Here is a 19680-nt window from a genome sequence, read left to right as displayed (position 1 = left end):
CTCAAAGGTTTTGCAAAGTTCGATGGTCTCCCTGTTATAAGCTTGAGAAATTCCATAACCATATTAGTCAGGTCACATTATGTAACCATCCCTTTGGGGATTAATACATTAAACAAATAATCTATTGTAATAGGTCTTAATATTTACATACCGATCATTCGCATATGATTGTACTGTTTGGTGATCTAAATCTATCATTAAACAATGCGTGCTGCTTCCAGTTCAGTGATTTTTACCAGCTCCTCTAACTGGGTTTTGCTTGCTGGCTGCCAGAGATTCTGTGGCCTTTCCTCAACAGGAGGCTGCGGTTAGTTTGGGAAAAGCGGCTGGCCAGGCTGGTGTGAAAGATCAGGCTTTGATGGTTCCATAGGTTGAGTGTGTGTTGGCTGTTGATTTTCAGGGTTTGTAAAATAAGTTGGATTTAATTGATGGGTCTGTGAGGGTGGAAGTGGAAGCAGTGGATGATGGCCAGGTACAGGTACCATTGGTTGTTGAGGTATTAGCATAGGATGGTGTGGCGGTAATTTTGGAATTGCATGAGGATGTGGTAGCTGTTGTTGTGGCATCATTGGAACCATTGGATTCTTCAGCCATCCAGACATTGGTTCATAACCATAAGAAGGATACTGCAAAACAGATTTTCTTTTTCTTAAAAGATAGAAAGTGCTCTTGTGGGTGCCTACTCGCCTTATGGCTACCACACGTTACTGTCTATTTAGAATCTCACAGGAAGAATTACACATACATAGTCATAATGAAATGTCTCACCTGATGCTTCATCATGGACTGGTACCATTTTAAAGGTGTCAGTATCTAAAAGTAAATATAGAAATATTGAATTATCTTTGCTATATGTTGTAGCCAAATTAGCAATGCACCTGCCATGTAAATGACCACTAATCTAAGCAAACTGAGCACTTTCTGTTGCCATGTATTAGATTATAAATAAGGCATATCCAACTATTTGTCATATGGTTTACTACTGATGTACATTCATATGTACTTTTTAAAATAAAAATAAGGAACAATGACATAAATAGTGTTTCCAGGCAAAACACATTAGTTCAGAGTTTTTGGACGCGGAAAACGCGCAAAAACGGCCGAAAATGCCTCCCATTGATTTCAATGGGAGGCGGAGGCGTTTTTTCCCCGCGAGCGGAAAAACCGTCTCCCGGGAAAAAGAAGCGACTTGCCCTATCTTCCGGCGTTTACGTCTCTGACCTCCCATTGACATCAATGGAAGGCAGAGAAAGCGTATTGCGCGGCGCTGCGAAAATCGGCGTCCAGCCTAATTATATATGGCTGCACTTACTATTATAGTAAGATACATTTATGTACCCTAAAGGGATGCTTTCTTAAATAGAACCTATCATGACCATTCCTGACATGTCTGTTTTAGTAATTACTTGTATTCCCCAAAATATAACAACTCTGGAGCATCATTTTTTTCATAACTCTACATTGTGCCGTTCCTCTGTTATTCTTTCTGGATATTTATAAATATATTGACAACTGGGCGTTACTATTGCCGTTGTAAAATGGGTGTGTCCCTGCAGAGTCTGACACTATTAGCACTGATTGCACTGTGTCACAGTGTGTAAAGACACACCCCCAACTGGTAAGAACTAGTAGTCAATTTATTCATAAGTTTCTAGGAAGAATAACAGAGGAACGGCACAACACAGAGATCTAAGAAAAGATGCTAAAGAATTGTTATTTCATGAGAAATACAAGTATTGGTGACAGGTCCTTTTTATGTAGAAACATAGATAAATTGCTGTGTTGTGGTTATATAGGAGATTTGTACAACTCTCAGCCGTGGTCTCATTCTTTTTTCCAAGTGAACAAATATCTGTTGAAAATGTGACCTTCTGTGATGAATATGTTATGTAATATATATATTGTGTATTATAAGTATGGTGCATAATTTGGGCACTTGTCTTTCTTATGTGGAGGCTAAAAAACAGAAATGTTTGCAGTGGTATTACTCGGAACTGCAGTTGTGCAATGGAACAGTCTTAAAGGGGTTGTCCACTACCGGACAACTGATGACCTATCCACCAGATAGGTCATCAGTAAATGATCTGTGGGGGTCCGAGGCCCGGACCTCGCACCGATCAGCCACTCTGGCTGCCTCCGGGCACCAGACGTCCATGCTGGAAGCAGATTTCTCCGGTCACGGAATAGCGGCCTAGCTGCAATACTGCAGCTCTGCTCCTATTCAAGTGAATAGGAGCAGAGCTGCAGAGCGGCCGCTATGCAATGTACAGAGACAACTGCTTCCGGCTCCATACATTGCATACTATGCAATGACATATGGTGCCCACAGGCAGCCAAAACAGCTGATCAGTGCGGGCACCGGGTGTCGGACACGCACCGATCAAAAACCGGTAGTGGACAAGTCCTTTAAGCTGCCCATGAACATAGAATAACTGTAGGCTGAACTTTTTATTTGGCTCGATGCCACGATGTATATTTTTACCGATGCCACCATGTATATTATCTCCTATGAGAATAAAGGATCAGGCATATTGTAATTTAAGCCCTCTCCTCCCCTTCATACACATACTTGCAGACATCAGGAGGTAGATCTTTATCTCATGTCTATGGCCAGCTCATAGGGGAATCTTAGACATTTATAAAATATCCACAGAATATGCTACAAATGTCTGATTGATGTGGATCCGCTCAAAAACCAGCACCTATTTTCAGAATAAGGGTCCCCTGCCCCCTTCCCGCTATATGAGACATCCAATGGCAGCTGCATCCCTGCGGAGAATCAATGGAGGAGTAGCCAGGGTTTACAAAAACAGCCTAGCAGAGCGATTGCCTCTTCAGGTGGGGGACTCCCGTTCTGGACATAGATGCGAGTCCCAGAGGTGGGACCCGCATCTATCAGACATTTATGGCATATATGCCATACACAGTGGGCAACATATACAAAAACACCAATTTCCGTACCTCATACCTTAAATTGACAAATCCCGGATGCTGGGGATGAGGTGATAGCTGTAATTAAATATGTAAATATCATGTTAGTAATTTGTAAAAGCAATAATAATTACGGTGAGAATATCCAGTACCTCATAGTTTATATACCTATTGTCCATTTAAAGTTGAGGGTTTATGACTAAACCTTAGGTCTTAAAGTGTCTCTTCAGTCATTAGTGATATTAATATCAGTACAGATAACCTTTTTAAGGTAAAATATAAGGATATTTTAAAGAATATATTTTGATAATTATTCTGAATTTAATTTCCATTATGCTTCAGGTTGAATAAACAAATGATAAATTCTTTTTACGCATGGATGGGTGCCTCCTCTGTTTATAATATGTGTGCTGGGTCCTGACTATGTCCCACAGATGGTCCATCCACCTGATGTCTTTACTCTGCAGAGATCCAGCACATACACACTAGGAACCTGCACATGGTGCCCGCTTATTACATTGTAAACATATTACAGCAATTCAACTGGCAGTCTGAAAAACAAAGCTAATATGCCCAGCATTAACTGATGAAATACTGTACCCTTTAGACAAGGAAAGCTGACTTCAGGGATTTGTCTGACCCTGTATTAATATAAATTACGTCTATATTTATATCAAAATTGATATAGGTAATTAACTTGTAATTAAATACATGATATAATTACATTTAATGAGCGAATTACACCTCAGTAACTGTATCTATAAAAACGTATTCTCATCCAGAGCTGTCTTTACAATTCTGAAGGCTTTTAAGCTCATTGAATTTATTGTAGGAAAGCAACCAATCAGCAGCCGCAGACAACTTGTGTGTTGTTGTTCAGTATGCAGAATACAGGCTGCTTTAAATGGGAACTTGTATGATTCACCTGATTATTCATGCTCCAATAATAGAAATATATTAAGGGATTGTAGCATATACTATTATTTGATACCTGCATATTATATCATTTTAATTCTACACTGCATATAGGTGGTACACATTGCCAGGAGTATATGCACAAAACCTGTTACAGTATTGCTGCCAAGAGTCCTGGTTTAATTTTTCTGACTGGAAGAAAGTTAGCTTTAGGATGAAGGATGAGAATTTAGTTATTGAGGGAAAATAGCTAACTAAATTCTACAAGATTCTATGATTTTTTTTTCAGTTGACTGACTTATTTTCCAATAGACAAGGAGGAGTAAATGGTTACTGTAAACTGTGAAGAATAGCAGTGAAAATGTTTGTTGCAATTATAATTCATCGTCATCTTCCGTTTAATAGTCCTTTATTCTTTTAATTCATGTGTGGTATTCCTTTCACTAAATAATACTATTAGTTATACAAAACAATAATATGTTTAGGCCAGGCAATAGAAATGTATTTTCTAGAGTTATTTAAACTTACTGGAAGGGAGAAAGCAGCTCCAAGGAGTGACGTGAACATAATCCAAGACTTCATAATGTCCTGAGAATATCTTTGACCTGTAAGTGTGATTTAGATACAGTAAGTTGTATTTTCTAACTAAAAAACACAAAATCTTATTATCAAAGGCCAAAATCCAATTTGTACATTAGCAAAAACGAATAATCGTCCTTATTTTCTCATCAGTAGGTTATTGTTTGATATATATTACTATGTTTTTCAGGCACCCTTAAATTATTTCTTATCAACTTCACATAACTACAGCAATAAAATACTAAACAGGAATCTAACATAAAAGACAATGGGACAGAATTAGGGTATGTTCACGCGCAGTGGTTTCAGACGTAATTCGGGCTGTTTACGCCACAAATTACGCCTGAAAAACGGCACCATTATGCCTCCAAACATCTGCCCATTGCTTGCAATGGGCTTTACGGTGTTCTGTTCCCACGAGGCTTAATTTTATGTCATTATAGTTGGAAAAATTTCCAGCTCTGCAAGGTTCACCTAACTTGTTAGATTTTGGGTGTTTTTTGTTTCCTTCTATGGTTGTTAACAAAGTTTAAATCCTAATGTTCACATGCTTTTTTCAGACCTCATTCTTTACCGACTGGCATAGTAGGTGGTAGTAAGGTAAAAGATGCCACACAGCCAATGAAATCATCCAGACGTAGCTAGAATCTCTTGAGTTGGTTTTGAAATCAGTTTTATGTTCTATTAGCAACAGATGACATTGGGGGGAAGTATATTAAAACAGACATTTCAAACACCAGTCTTAAACTAATTCATGTCGGTGGGAAATACACCCCTCTAAATAAATTTGGTGTGTGTTTGGCTGTCCGTGCGATAGAAATGGAAATTTACGCCTGCTATGAGTAGGTGTAGATTTTATCCATACCAGTTTCTGGCGTGAGTTATGGTAAACTCGTTCATCTGGAGGCCACCCCCCCCCTGTTAAACCATGCCCCATTTTCTCGCCACTTTTGAAAAGTGGCGAGATAAGTTAGAAGTTGCAAATTTTAGCACATAACTGCAACTTTTTTACACCAATAAACCATCGTAAACTTTTTAATATATATTCCCACTATTGTGTCCCACTGTAGGTGACTATGTTTTGCAGTTTAGGATCTATAGGCAATCTAAAGATAAAATGTGTCACCCAGGGCTGTAAGGACAAAGGGGCTGGCATAGACATACACAAATTTACGGCTCGTTCACAGACATCTGACATATCTGTATCCATATATTTGTTAGGGAAGAGATCTTAGTGTACGGGAGTGTTCCTCATGGTTCATTAACCAGGAAAGGATATGTAAAGCTGCATATATTTGCTGTAAAAGACTTACTTTACACAAACTCACAGCTGTAAATTCATATTTATTTGAGTGATGCAGAAGAAACTGGCAATCCAAGGGTATGTACAATGGTACAGTATATAATAAACCTTTTTGCTTATTGTTTCGATATGCAGTTCTCATGGAACACCTGTTCAACTATGCACGTGTCACAATGTTAACAAGTGCAGATTGTGCTGCTGTGCTTGAAGCAGGCATGTGGAAAAGAGTGGGTGGTGAAGTATGTTGGAGAAAGCAATGGGACGAGGCAAAATATAAACACAGTTATTGCTCATAGGCTCGTGCAACACTGTTTTCTGCTCTGATTTTCAATGCTTTGATACCAAACTGTATAATTATTGTTGCTAGCCAATGTATTTTTGAGCAAAGACAGCATTTCTAATGTGTGTATTACTAGAAGCGTGTCTGTTGACACTTTCTATGCAGAAGAACTATTGAAATACCTAATAAACACCAAATATAATGTTAATTGAAATGAGAACGTGTTGTACTCAAGGTTTCTCACATTTTCTTTGGTAAGAAAGTGCATCTAGGGGGAGATTAGCGAATGCAGTAAACCCCTATAACGCTGTCCCTATCAAATCTGAGGTTTCACATTTAGACTTGTGCGTTTTATGTATATGTCAGGGTGTTGAAAGAGAAAGCATCAAATCTACTCATGGGCAATTACTCCTTATAAAAAAATGACTATACCAGGGCTGCAGGGTATGTTATAAGGGTATGTTCACATGGCTTATTTTCAGCCATTTTCCAGGACGTAAATGCTCTTAAAAACTGCTAAAAATACGGAGGCTTAACACCTCCAAACATCTGCCTATTGATTTCAATGGGAAAAACAGCGTTTCGTTCCCATGGGTGTTCTTTATGTGGCCGTTTGCAAAAACTGTAAAAAAACGCCCCGTAAAAAAGAAGTGCATGTCACTTCTTGAGCTGTTTTCGGAGCCGTTTTTCATTATCTCAATGGTAAAACAGCTCCAAAAACGGCCGTAAAAACAAATTAAAAAAACACTCAATGTTTAACCCCTTCCCAACATTTGACGTATCCATACGCCAAAGTCGGGTAGGGGAAGTATGGAACGGGCTCACAGAGTGAACCCGCCCCATACGATGCGGGTTTTGGATGTATGTTACAGCCAACACTTCAGAGTAACGAGCGGGAACTCGTTAAATGCCGCGGTCAATAGCAACAGCAGCTTTAAAATTGTTAGAAAGAGGGGGGTGACTCCCTCTAACAGCTCATCGCGCCCCCCGCAATGCAATTGCGGGGCGGCAATGGTTGCTATGGCTGCCTGGGGGCCTAATGAAGGCCCCCAGGTCTGCCATCTTTGTGCTGCTATTAAGCCCTTTATATTAAGCCCTTAACATTAGTATTGCATTATATAGTGCAAGCGATCTAACAATCGCTGGTTGAAGTCCCCTAGGAGGACTAAAAAAAAAAAGAAAAAATTTGTAAAATAAAGGTTTGTTTTTTTATGTAAAAAAAATGAAAATATTAAAAGTAAAAAAAACAAACACTTTTCCCATTACTCCCCCTAGGGCATATTAAAAAAATAAACATAATTGGTATCGCTGCATCTGTAAAAGTCTGAACTATTACATTACCATATTTATCATTATTTAACCCGCACGGTGTACGCTGTAAAAAAAAAAAAATGTAATCGCCAGATTCGCTCTTTTTTGGTCACCTCACTTCCCACAAAAAATGTAATAAAAAGTGATCAAAACGTCGCATGTACCCCAAAATGGTATAGTTAAAAACTACAGCTTATCCCGCAAAAAATAAGCCCTCATACCACTTAATCGACGGAAAAATAAAAAAGTTATGGCTCTCGGAATTTGGCGACACAAAATAAATTTTATTTTTTACACTTAGGTTTTTAGTTGTAAAAGTAGTAAAATATAGAAAAAACTATATATATTTGGTATCGCCATAATCATATTGACCCACAGAATAAAGTTAACATGTTGTTTTAATTGCACAGTGAATTCCGTAAAAACTATGCGCAAAAAACAATGGAGGAATCGCTGTTTTTTTTTTTTTTCTGCCCCACAAATAATTTTTTTCCCGATTCCTAGTACATTATATGGCACAATAATTGGTGCTACAAAAAACTACAACTCGTCCCGCAAAAATCAAGCCCTCATAGGACTATATCGACCGAAAAATAAAAAAGTTATGGCTTTTGGAAGATGGGGAGGAAAAAACGAAAATTAAAATCTGAAAAAGGGCTGCGGCGGGAGGGGTTAAAAAACGGCTGAAAATCAGAGGCTGTTTTCAATTGAACACAGCTCTGTATTTTACAGCTGTTTTTTGTTTACCGCGTGAACATAACCTTAGGGCTATTGAGGTCTTTATATTTCTTTACTAAAAAAATCAAACTGTCTTTTGGAGTAATTGGGCTACCTCTATGCTAGTATAACTGTGTACTTTACAGTAAGGCACCTTAAACTGCTAACCATATTACTAAAATCACTGTGAGAAAGGGTTGTTACACGTCGGGAGGACTCATTTATGGATTGTGCATGTGCCATCCTCCTGGTGGTTCTTATACCTTGGTATGCTGTAAAAAAAACAAAACACGAATGAGCATCGCTTTGTATTTATAAACCATGGGGGGAAACAGACAGACAAAACCACACTCACATTCGTAGAAGCAGTTTTGTGACCTGTTCTTAGAACTGCAACTTGAAGAATATGCTGCCGAAGACTACTTTGAAAACTGAATATATTAGGGTATGTTCACACGCACTGTTTTCAGTCGTAATTCGGGCGTTATGTTCACACGGAGTATTTTGACGAGTTTTTTGACGCGGAAACCGCATCGCAAAAACGGCCCAAAAATGCCTCCCATTGATTTCAATGGGAGGCGTCGATGACTTTTTCCCGCGAGCAGTAAAACTACCTCGCGGGAAAAAGAAGCAACATGCCCCATCTTTGGCCGTTTCCGCCTCTGACCTCCCATTGACTTCAATGGGAGGCAGAGAAAGCATATTTCGCTGTGTTTTATGCCCGCGGCGCTCAATGGCCGTGGGCGGAAAACGCCACGTAAAACTCTGCGAAAATCGGCGTTCAGGGAGAGGAAAATCTGCCTCAAACTTCCAAACTGAATTTTGAGGCAGATATTCCTCCTGCAAAATACTCCGTGTGAACATAGCCTTATGCCTCGAATTACGCCTGAAAAGACAGCTCCTTTATGCCTACAAACATCTGCCCATTGCTTGCAATGGGTTTTACGGTGTTCTGTTCCCACGAGGTGTAATTTTACGCGTCGCTGTCAAAAGACGGCGCGTAAAAAGACACCTGCGAAAAAGAAGTGCATGTCACTTCTTGGGACGTTTTTGGAGCCGTTTTTCATGGACTCCATTGAAAAATAACGTCCGTAAAATACGCCGTTGCTACAAAAACGTCTGAAAATCAGGAGCTTTTTTCGCCTGAAAACAGCTCCGTATTTTCAGCCGTATTTTGCTAAGCCGTGTGAACATACCCTTAATAGGTATCCTCGAACATATTTTCCACTTTTTGATTTGTTACGATAAAGGTGCAGGTCTCAGAGTATAGAATAAATAAATATATATTTAAATGAGAGATTAAATGAATGATTAACCTAATAATTTAAACAACTTTAAGTGACGTCCTATGTGATCATCCGTAGGTATCAAAAAGCCAATGGCAACCAATCAAACTTTAGCTTTTATTACTTTTATTGAACTGGAAGAATTAGGCTCTGTTCACATCACATTTGAGCCTTCCGTCAGAGGTTTATGTCAGGAGGACTTCCCAACGTTTTCCTCAGACAGAAGGCTGCGCAGTATGCCACTGTTAAGGCATACAGTGACATATACCACCGTTAGGACCCCGTATTAAAAAACATATAACTCTATTCCCCTGTATAGAGTAGCATAGTTTACTATGGTATATTTTACAGCAAAAGAAACACAGTCTTTTGGCATACGCCAGGTAACTGAGGCCATGGATACCTTCGGCATATGGGCTGGTAGCTTTCCTGGTGCATACGCTGAATGTAGTTCACAAACGTAATGTAAATCAGATGGATCAAAGGGCCACTACAAAATTATAAATAAATGGCTACTATGGGCACCTGCTCCACTTTGCCTTTGTATTATTTGTCATAAATCTTCCCCCGTGTTAATAGTGTATAAAAATTAATAGTGTAGAAAAACCTTGTATCTGTTCATACATAGGGGTTTAAAAAAAAAAGTTAACTTGGCATTGCAGCAGAAAACCTTGCGTAGTTTTTGAAGACTAACTGCAATGTGGTTTTCCATAGAAGTACTATTTTCTAGAACTATTTCTTTAATACAAAATTGCACCCCTGATCTCAACAAAACTACACCACACCTGGCGCACCACTTACGGCCTTAAATAACTTACTATTTATTAGAAACACCGCTAGGTAATGTGTGCTGTGAGCCATGTATGGTATGATATCGGATATACAAGATACAAGTGTCACAGCACAAGAGCCCTGTAGGAATCAAGTTATTTTCCAAGTTTTATGACAGCCAGATCTAGTCTATGGCGTGTAGTGCTGAAAATACATTGGCAATGTCTTGAGTTCCTTTTGGTTGCTTTCCAGACCTCCCCATTGTTATTGGGCACACTGAATAAAAAGCCTGCAGTTGTCTAGGGCTATATATATTCTTTAGAGATTAAAAATGTCATGTTTTTCTGTGAGGCAAAATTTTTAATTAGTTTAGGAGCTCAAAGATTTACTGTGTCAGAAAACTATTCTAAAATACTAGCATCCATTTTTAGGCCCCATGCACACGACCGTGCCCGCAATCACGGCCCGCGATTGCGGGCACGGCCGGCCGCCGACTGACAGCCGCATTTTCGGGCCGTGCTCCCATACAAAGTATGGGAGCACGGCCCGCAAAATGGAAAAGAACGGACATGTTCCATAATTCCCGGAGCATTTCCGCGTCACGGACACCCTTCCATAGTGCTACGGAAAGGTGTCCGCGTTCAATTAAAGTGAATGGGTACGTTTTTGCGAACCGCAGTTGCGGTCCGCAAAAACTGAGGTTTTTTACGGTCGTGTGCATGAGGCCTAAGGCCCATGCACACGACCGTGCCCGCAATCACGGCCGGCGATTGCGGGCACGGCCGGCCGCCGACTGACAGCCGAAAGAACGGACATGTTCCATAATTCCCGGAACATTTCCACGGCACGGACACCCTTCCATAGTGCTACAGAAAGGTGTCAGCGTTCAATGAAAGTGAATGGCTCCGTTTTTGCGGACCGCGTTTGCGGTCCGCAAAAACTGAGGTTTTTTACGGTCGTGTGCATGGGGCCTTACACCTAGTATAACTGCTTTTTTTTATTTAGACTTAGGCCCCATGCACACGACAGCAAAAAACCTCTGTTTTTGCAGACCGCAATTGCGGTCCGCAAAAACAGAGCCATTCACTTTCATTGAACACTGACACCTTTCCGTAGCACTACGGAAGAGTGTCAGTGCCGTGGAAATGTTCCGGGAATTATGGAACATGTCCGTTCTTTCGCATTTTGCGGGCCGTGCTCCCATACTTTGTATGGGAGCACGGCCCGAAAATGCGGCTGTCAGTCAGCGGCCGGCCGTGCCCGCAATCGCGGGCCGTGATTGCGGGCACGGTCGTGTGCATGGGTCCTTAGGCCTCATGCACACGACCGTATCCACAAATACTGACCGTAAATACGGTTCCGTATTGCTTTATAGTCATCAGCAAATCATCAGCAACGTACCCGTTTCTGCTGAATGGTATCCGAAAATACGGTCCGCAGTGCATCCGTATTGTATCCCTATATACGGATAACCAAAAAAAGAGCCTGGTTAATAGGAAATCCCCTTTGTGTCGCTTAGCAACACTTATGTATTTGTGGATGGCTCTCCGTATTTGCGGACACACCTCCGTAGCCATCCGCAATTTTGGCTTCCCCCATAGACTTCTATGGAGGAGTCCGTGCCGCAATTGCGGACCAAGAACGGACATGCTTCATAATTCCTGGCACAGTTTTGTGGCACGGACACTCATCCGTAGCGATACGGAAAGGTGTCCGCGTTCAATGGAAGTGAATGGGTCCGTTTTTGCGGACCGCATTTGCGGTCCACAAAAACTGAGTTTTTTTACGGTCGTGTGCATGGGGCCTTAGGCCCCATGCACACGACAGCAAAAAACCTCCGTTTTTGCGGACCGCAATTGCGGTCCGCAAAAACGGAGTCATTCACTTTCATTGAACACTGACACCTTTCCGTAGCACTACGGAAGGGTGTCAGTGCCGTGGAAATGTTCCGGGAATTATGGAACATGTCCGTTCTTTCACATTTTGCGGCCCGTGCTCCCATACTTTGTATGGGAGCATGGCCCGAAAATGCGGCTGTCAGTCAGCGGCCGTCTGTGCCCGCAATCGCGGGCCGTGATTGCGGGCACGGTCGTGTGCATGGGGCCTTAGGGTTATAAAGGATACCCTAATATCAACATAAATAAATATTGTTTTCAAGGGGAAATAGTAGGCAAAATTTGGACTCAACATATTATATATGGACATGAAATGGGTTTTACCACCTCAAGAAGTGATGACATATCACTAGGAATGCGACCACCGGGACCCCTACCAATTACAAGAGCACCCCACTCGATCAGTCAATAGGTCTGGCCTGCTATACCAGACACAGCGCCAGGGCATTGGTGAGATGGCAAAACCCCTTGAAATGATTCGGAAGGAAAACCACATTCAAAAAATGTACTGTAATGTCGGTATGACATCCTCTAGTCTTATGCATAAACTCCAGGCGGCTGTAAATTTGGGAATGTGAATTTCCTTCATTATAGGAATACTCCTCTAGCTAAAGAGAGAATTCCAAAAATAATATTATATTAGGAAATTGCCATTTCATTCATTTCCCAATGCATTGTTTACAATGGTTTCACACATGGAGATTCGATTTTAGATTTTTCAAAATGTTTAACTTCCATATGAGTGATATAAATTGAAATGTGTCAGTAGCTTTCTTACCTTAAAGTTGCCTGTAGTTCATGGGGCGTGTGTGAGATGTTTGAAGACTAGGGCAAGTGAGGCAATTTAAGTCAAGCTATGTTTTAACCTCAACCAATCATATTTACCAGTTCCATAAAGTGTCAGCATTTTTTATTATCGTTCTTAGTTAAGAAGAAGCTTAAACCTGTTCATTTTAAATAAAATATATGTCTCTTCCCATGATGGGATATATTATTATCAATTGCAGGTAGCAAAGTCAGCCTTTTAGTTCTCATATCTAGTTATTTTCTTGGTTCCCAATGTGTAGGAGAAGTTGATGATCACAGTTTATTTTTCATACCAAGTAAATAATAATCATGAGATAAGTTATTGCTTAGTATAGGAGCTGGCATATTCTGCTGATCACCGAATGTAGAGGCATATCTCAGGTACACACAAATGCTAGGGACAGTTTTGTTGTTGGTAGTAAATAACATAAACATATTTGGGGAGTATGAGAGAAATTCTGGCTACAAGAAGTGGAAGAAGACTTGGCTCATATTACTTCTACTGAATGGGTTCCCATCTTAGCGAAGTCATGACATCTATGACGGATCCACTTACAAACTGATCTCAATGAATCCTGACTTATCCCTGACGTATAATGTAGTCTGTTAGGATTCTGTCAAATCACTGCAGACTAAGCTGCCATGCACTATTCACTTTCCTGAATCAGTTTAAAGAGGCTCTGTCACCACATTATAAGTGCCCTATCTTGTACATGATGTGATCGGCGCTGTAATGTAGATTACAGCAGTGTTTTTTATTTAGAAAAACGATCATTTTTGACGGAGTTATGACCTATTTTAGCTTTATGCTAATGAGTTTCTTAATAGACAACTGGGCGTGTTTTACTTTTTGACCAAGTAGGCGTTGTGGAGAGAAGTGTATGAGGCTGACCAATCAGCGACCAATCAGCATCATACACTTTTCTCCATTCATTTACTCTGCACATTGTGATCTTACTAGACCACTATGTGCAGCCACATACACACACACTAACGTTACTCAAGTGTCCTGAGAGTTAATAGAGATCTCCCTCCAGCAAAGATGCGAGGCACAGCACAGCACATCGAGATCACGCTGGGCTGTCATTTACAGCGTAATCTCGCAAGATTACGCTTGCTGTGCTGTAAATCAAACACAAACGTTACTGAAGTGTCGGGATTGTGAATAGACATCACGTCCTGGCTGTAAGCTCTTGCAAACAGGCTCCTCACTCCTCTTGTTTGAATTGGAAATTAGTTTTGTCAATATGTAATGTCTGATATTGTCTGTACAATGTACCCCTGAATTGTAAAGTGCTGCGGAATATGTTGGCACTATATAAATAAAGATTATTATTATGCTATTCTTGCCGTGAAGAAAAATGGGAAAATAAGAGAACGGAACATAGCACCATTGTGAACAGAGCCTTAACCCTTTAGTGACCAAGCATGTTTGGACCTTAATGACCAAGCCAGATTTGTCAAATCTGGCATGTCTGATTTTATCAGAGAATAACTCTGCGAAAGTTTTGAATATCCAAGTAATTTTGACATTGTTTTTTCATCACATGTTTTACTTTATTTTAGTGGTAAAAGTAGACTGATGCAATTTGCGTAAATTAATTAAAAAATAGAAAAATTTGAGAAATTTTGTAAAAATTAAAATTTTTCCTTATTTTTAACTGCAATATGTCACATATGTACACACATACTGTACACATTTTTTTTAAATTAAATATATATTTCCATCTCTTTACTCTGTTTTGGCAGCACTTTTGAAAAAAAATTATTACATTTTGAGCAATTTAGAAGACTTACAGGCTTATAGGTGTCAGAATGATGGAAACCCCCACAAGTGACCCCATTTTGAAAACTACACCCCTTAAGGTATTTATTAAGGGGTGTTGTAAGTATTTTTACCCCATCATTTTTTTTGTAAGAATTCATGCAAAGCAGGCATAAAAAAATATAATAATTTTTTTTCCCAAATGTGTCATTTTAAAGACAGATTTCTTTATAAAGCAAACATGAGAATGAAGAAACACTCCTCAAAATCTATCACTCTGTTTCTCCTGTTTTCAAAAATACCCCCATTGTGACCCTAATGCGCTGCCTGGACACACGGCAGGGCCCAAAGGGAACAGAGCACCTGGTAGCTTTCAAGACACCAATTTTGCTTGAAAATGTTTTAGGCCCCAATGTACATTTGTAGAGGCTTTGAGCTGCCAGAACGATAGAAACTCCCCATAAACTACCCCATTTAGAAAACTAGACCCCTTAAGATATTTATCTAGGGGTGTAGTGAGTATTTTGACTCCACAGTTTTTTGCTAAATTTAAAGAGGCTCTGTCACCAGATTTTGCAACCCCTATCTGCTATTGCAGCAGATAGGCGCTGCAATGTAGATAAGAGTAACGTTTTTTTGTTTTTTTAAAACGAGCATTTTTGGCCAAGTTATGACCATTTTTATATTTATGCAAATGAGGCTTTCTAAAGTACAACTGGGCGTGTTTAAAGTTAAAGTACAAGTGGCGTGTATTGTTTATGTACATCTGGGCGTTTTTACTTCTTTTACTGGCTGGGCGTTGTGAATAGAAGTGTATGATGCTGACGAATCAGCATCATCCAGTTCTTTTCGTTACCACCCAGCTTCTGGCAGTGCACAGACACACAGCGTGTTCTCGAGAGATCACGCTGTGACGTCACTTCCTGCCCCAGGTCCTGCATCGTGTCGGACGAGCGAGGACACATCGGCGGCACCAGAGGCTACATTTGATTCTGCAGAAGCTCCGTAATCTCGCGAGATTTCGTTTCACTTGCCGGAATCTCCCAAAAAAGATTCAGAAGTGTCAGGATTCTGAGTACACATGACGTCCAGGCTGGATGGTCATGTGTATTCATTATCAGGACACTGTAGTAATGTTAGGGCTTGTGTATGTAGCTGCACATAGTGATATAACTATATCGCTAGTGCAGTGTAAATGAATGGAGAGGAGTGCATGATGCCGATTGGTCAGCGTCATGCACTCCTCTGTACAACGCCCACTTGGTCAAAAGTACAAATACGCCCACTTGGGCATTAAGAAAGCTCATTAGCATAAACTAAAATCGCTCCTAACGTTGTGAAAATAGATCGTTTTTTTAAATAAAAAGCATTACTGTCAACTACATTACAGCGCCAATCTCCTTATATAGGAGACAGGGCACTTATAATGTGGTGACAGAGCCTCTTTAAGCTATTCAGGAGTGTAGTGAGCATGCGGACCACTATGTTCTCGTAAAGGAGGCATGTCCTGAAAAATGCATTTGCCTGTTTGACTATGTCTTGCTAACAAAGCAATTGTCCCACATTTGTGTCATTCTGATGGCGTTGTGAACAGCATTCTAGTCTGATATATAATAAATTATAGTGGAAAAAATCAACTGTTCTGGAGTGAAAGGCAATATATTTAAAAAAAAATGGAGGAAAACGTATCCAACTATGTGGCAAACTCGAGTTTGTTCACGAGATAAAAAACACCTGTAGGGCTAAGATGACATCTTATTTTTTATAGTGACTGGTCATACAACGTCTCTTTAGCCTCATCAATCCCTATATAAGGGACGAACGTGCCAAGCAACGTGGTACACCATAACAGAGCCCTGCCCGGCAAGGTAGGAACCGCTATGCGTACAACAACCAATCACCTACAGAATATATAAAGGGACAGTGTCCAAAACAATCTATAGGAACAGTAAAGGATCACTAGTCCATAAATAATGTCAGTATTGCCAGAAGTATTGTCGGGTTTAAGAGATCCAGTAAAAACCCGAATAAAACTGTAGTAAAGCCCATGGTGTATTAATATGGAACAGCTTGTTTATTAGAGATCTTCCAAATAAACAAAATATGCCCATTTCACGATACATTAAAACAAATTGAGCTTTGTGCGGCAGGACATAGTCATTACAGGACATCTTACATTTTGAAAAAAAAAAGATATGCTATTTCAGTGACAACATAATGTCACATTTTGAAAGCTATAACCCTTATGCTTTTTATCTAGGTGTGTAGCGAGTATTTAGACCCTACAAATATTGAGGCCTTAATATTTAGCGTGCCTTCTCTCCTGTGCTTCAAGATATTCATCTAGGGATATAATGGACATTTTTAGTTCTATTTAGTGGTTTTACTGGGATGTCAGGATTGGACATCAGAACTCAAATTCATAAAATGCCTCCTTGAATAAAATTGAAACTTTCAAGGTATTCATCTAGGGGTATAATGGGAATTTTTTGTTTTATTTGTTAGGTTTTTTTTAAAATGTCAATTGGGATAAAATGGGAAATAAAATAAATTTTCGAAAGTAAATACCCAAGCTATAGGAGAAGGCAGGAAGAAAAGGGACTTAATTAAAATCAACAGAGGTGTGGTATATTCGAAAGCACTCTCCAATGCAGAGGCCCGGTTTAGAGGGGCAGGTCTCACAGTAGTGAGTGGTGTCTTTCCTAATGCCCCTCATCGAGCACACTCAACACTTTCATTGGGGCCTCCTTTTCTTTTCAGTGGGGGGAAGTACGCCAGGGAAATGCTGCCCATGATCAATTCTTGAGCCCACTATTCCAGAAGCACTGCTGCTTCCACTGCCGCCCTCCCCATCGTGGTCTCCAAAAATCAAAGTTTTAATAATTTTTTCTTGAAAATCAAGAAAAGTCCCCCTATGGCCTGCACTTTTATACAGAACAAAGGAATTATATAGTGCCACTTGTGTCAGGTATACGGACAATTTTTTATACCAGGTTCTTGTATTTTTGGGGGCATTATAGGGTTGCAGAACCTGGTCTGAAAGATCTACCCCTCCCATGAACTGATTGTAGTCTTGGATATACACAGGCTTGATGGTCTGCTCTGTGGTTCCTCGCACTGGGACAGGGCTGGATCGGTCTGCATGGAGAGTGGACAATACAAGGACATCACGCTTGTCCTTGTATTTGACCAGCAGCAAATTGTTACTGCAAACAGCCCTGCTTTCCCCTTGGCGCACTGTATGATCTACCAAGTCCTTGGGGAGACCCTTTTGGTTTCTCCTAATTGTGCCACATGCTGCGGTTCCTATAGCAGCAAGGCACTTCAAAAGGGGGACACTATTATAAAAGTTGTCAATATATAGATGGTATCCCTGGTCCAGTAAGGGGTGCAGCAAATCCCATACTATCTTCCCACTTATTCCTAGGACAGGGAGACAGTCTGGGGGCTCTATTGCAGAATCTTTTCCCTCATAGATTCTGAATTTAAAAGTGTATCCGGACACGCTTTCACACACTTTATACAGCTTCACGCCATACCTAGACCTCTTGTTGGGCAGGTACTGTCGGAAGTGTAGCCTGCCCTTGAAATGCACCAAGGATTCGTCCACTGCAATGCATTTTTGTGGGGTGTAAATCTCTATACATTTTGAATTGTAGTGGTTCACAACAGGTCTAATTTTAAGCAGTCTGTCAAAACTGGGGTCATTTGTGGGTGGGCATTCCTTATTGTTGTTGTAATGCAGGAACCGTAGCAGGATCTCGAAATGAGCCCTAGTCATGGTGAGGCGGTAAAGTGGGCAATGGTGTAGAATATCAGTGTTCCAATAGGAGCGAATAGTGGACTTTTTTGTAATTTTTGGTATTTCATTTGCATTGGTAGGGGTCCATTTTTGGGGCTTGGCATAATAACTGTTGGGATTGCGGGCAATAAATTGTGCCGCATAAATATTTGTCTGCTGTACCATAAGCAATTGAATTCATCAGAGAAAAATAATTTAAAAAAAATCTATTTCTCTAAATCCAGTAGTGTCCACGTTGGTTCCTGGGGTGGCAGTAAATTCAGGCTTCTGGGGCATATAATTATCAGGGGCAATCCACGCAGGGTCGTCCGAATTTGGTACATCTATAGAACGTCTGTGGGGGGCGTTCATCACTAGATGTGTCACTTGAGGATGACGACATCAAAAATGTCACCTCATCTCCACTGTCAGACTCTGACTCTGCACAGAATAATGTGTTAGGCAAGACTAAACGTGGACACCACAACACTACTCAGTTCTTTTCAAATCAACGGTTTACTGAAAATCACAATTTTAAACAGGCCAAATAACTACAATACAGTATTCAAATCAAGTCTCTCAGTAGCTGAGGCACTCGCCCTCGTGGGAGTCCTACCCGCTCTTGGGTGGCTGCGCCTGGTGCTCACTGACCCGGCCCGGCGGGTCTGAAGAAGGAAATGGGCCGTCTCCGCGGATCACTGTGGTGCTACCACTCACACTGCGGAATCCCCAAAGGTGGAAGCTATGCCCCTCGCCCTTTGGCTACGGCGTGAGTCCGGCGGATATATTACCGCGTGCGCCTCCGCGCGTCAGAGCGAGAGCTACTCACTACCACGCGGCATACCACCCTTACCTCTGCTTTCTGCTCCTCTGTTGATGAAGATGACGTCTTTTCCCTTGTGTCTCCTGACACCGCTGAGTTGTAGTGAATGTCCAGCTAGTCCTCCTCCAGGAACGTTGAGCCAAGGATCCTTCTACAAATGGTGGCAGCCTGGTCATTTTCTTGTCCCCACTCAGCTCTGCATCTTCCCTCTCTCCAAGTCCCCTCCCCTCTCCTTCCTCTTCCTGGGGTCCGCCAATTCCCCCTTCCCTCTCTCTCCGTCCGTTCTTTGGTTCCTCCTTTTTCTCTGTCCTAATGGCCTGTCTGTTTTCTCACTCCTGCTGTGTTCCACTGCCCCCCAGTGGTCATTGTTAACTTTACAGTTTCTACACATTGTTTCTAAGACACATGTCTAACCTTTGCTGCAAGCGGCATGACGTCACACAAACGGGGGAAAACACGAGGCCCAGAAGGGGCTGAGAGCACAAATGGACACCTAAGGCTCGTGGAGATGGTGGG

General features: G+C 41.0%; 2 protein-coding genes across 5 annotated transcripts in view; one reads left to right on the top strand and one right to left on the bottom strand.

Moving 5' to 3' along the window:
- ARHGAP6 (Rho GTPase activating protein 6) overlaps positions 1 to 19680 on the top strand; it is a 285658-nt gene that overhangs the window by 110225 nt on the left and 155753 nt on the right. The window lies entirely within an intron of this gene.
- AMELX (amelogenin X-linked) lies at positions 6 to 19268 on the bottom strand. 3 transcript variants are annotated; one of them, XM_075850351.1, is made up of 5 exons: positions 19195 to 19268; positions 4375 to 4451; positions 2962 to 3009; positions 769 to 813; positions 6 to 626 (listed from the first exon to the last, which is right to left on the bottom strand). In XM_075850351.1, exons 2-5 carry the CDS (start codon positions 4426 to 4428, stop codon positions 309 to 311), a joined length of 465 nt encoding a protein of 154 aa, XP_075706466.1. In that variant the 5' UTR covers positions 4429 to 4451; positions 19195 to 19268; the 3' UTR covers positions 6 to 308. The 3 variants fall into 3 exon arrangements, with proteins under 3 accessions (XP_075706466.1, XP_075706467.1, XP_075706468.1); XM_075850352.1 differs by lacking the exon at positions 19195 to 19268 and adding an exon at positions 8205 to 8280; XM_075850353.1 differs by lacking the exon at positions 19195 to 19268 and adding an exon at positions 5739 to 5806.

Source organism: Rhinoderma darwinii, chromosome 2, assembly GCF_050947455.1.
Source record: "Rhinoderma darwinii isolate aRhiDar2 chromosome 2, aRhiDar2.hap1, whole genome shotgun sequence".
NCBI lineage: Eukaryota > Metazoa > Chordata > Amphibia > Anura > Rhinodermatidae > Rhinoderma > Rhinoderma darwinii.
This window is presented reverse-complemented; position numbering and strand designations above follow the sequence as displayed.

Coding starts and splice junctions, on each gene's coding strand:
- AMELX (XM_075850351.1), bottom strand. CDS start 4,428: ATGAAGTCTTGGATTATGTTCACGTCACTCCTTGGAGCTGCTTTCTCC. Junction 814..2,961: donor TTGTCAATTTAAGGTATGAG/GTACGGAAATTG, acceptor ATTTACTTTTAG/ATACTGACACCTTTAAAATG. Junction 627..768: donor AGTCCATGATGAAGCATCAG/GTGAGACATTTC, acceptor TCTGTTTTGCAG/TATCCTTCTTATGGTTATGA.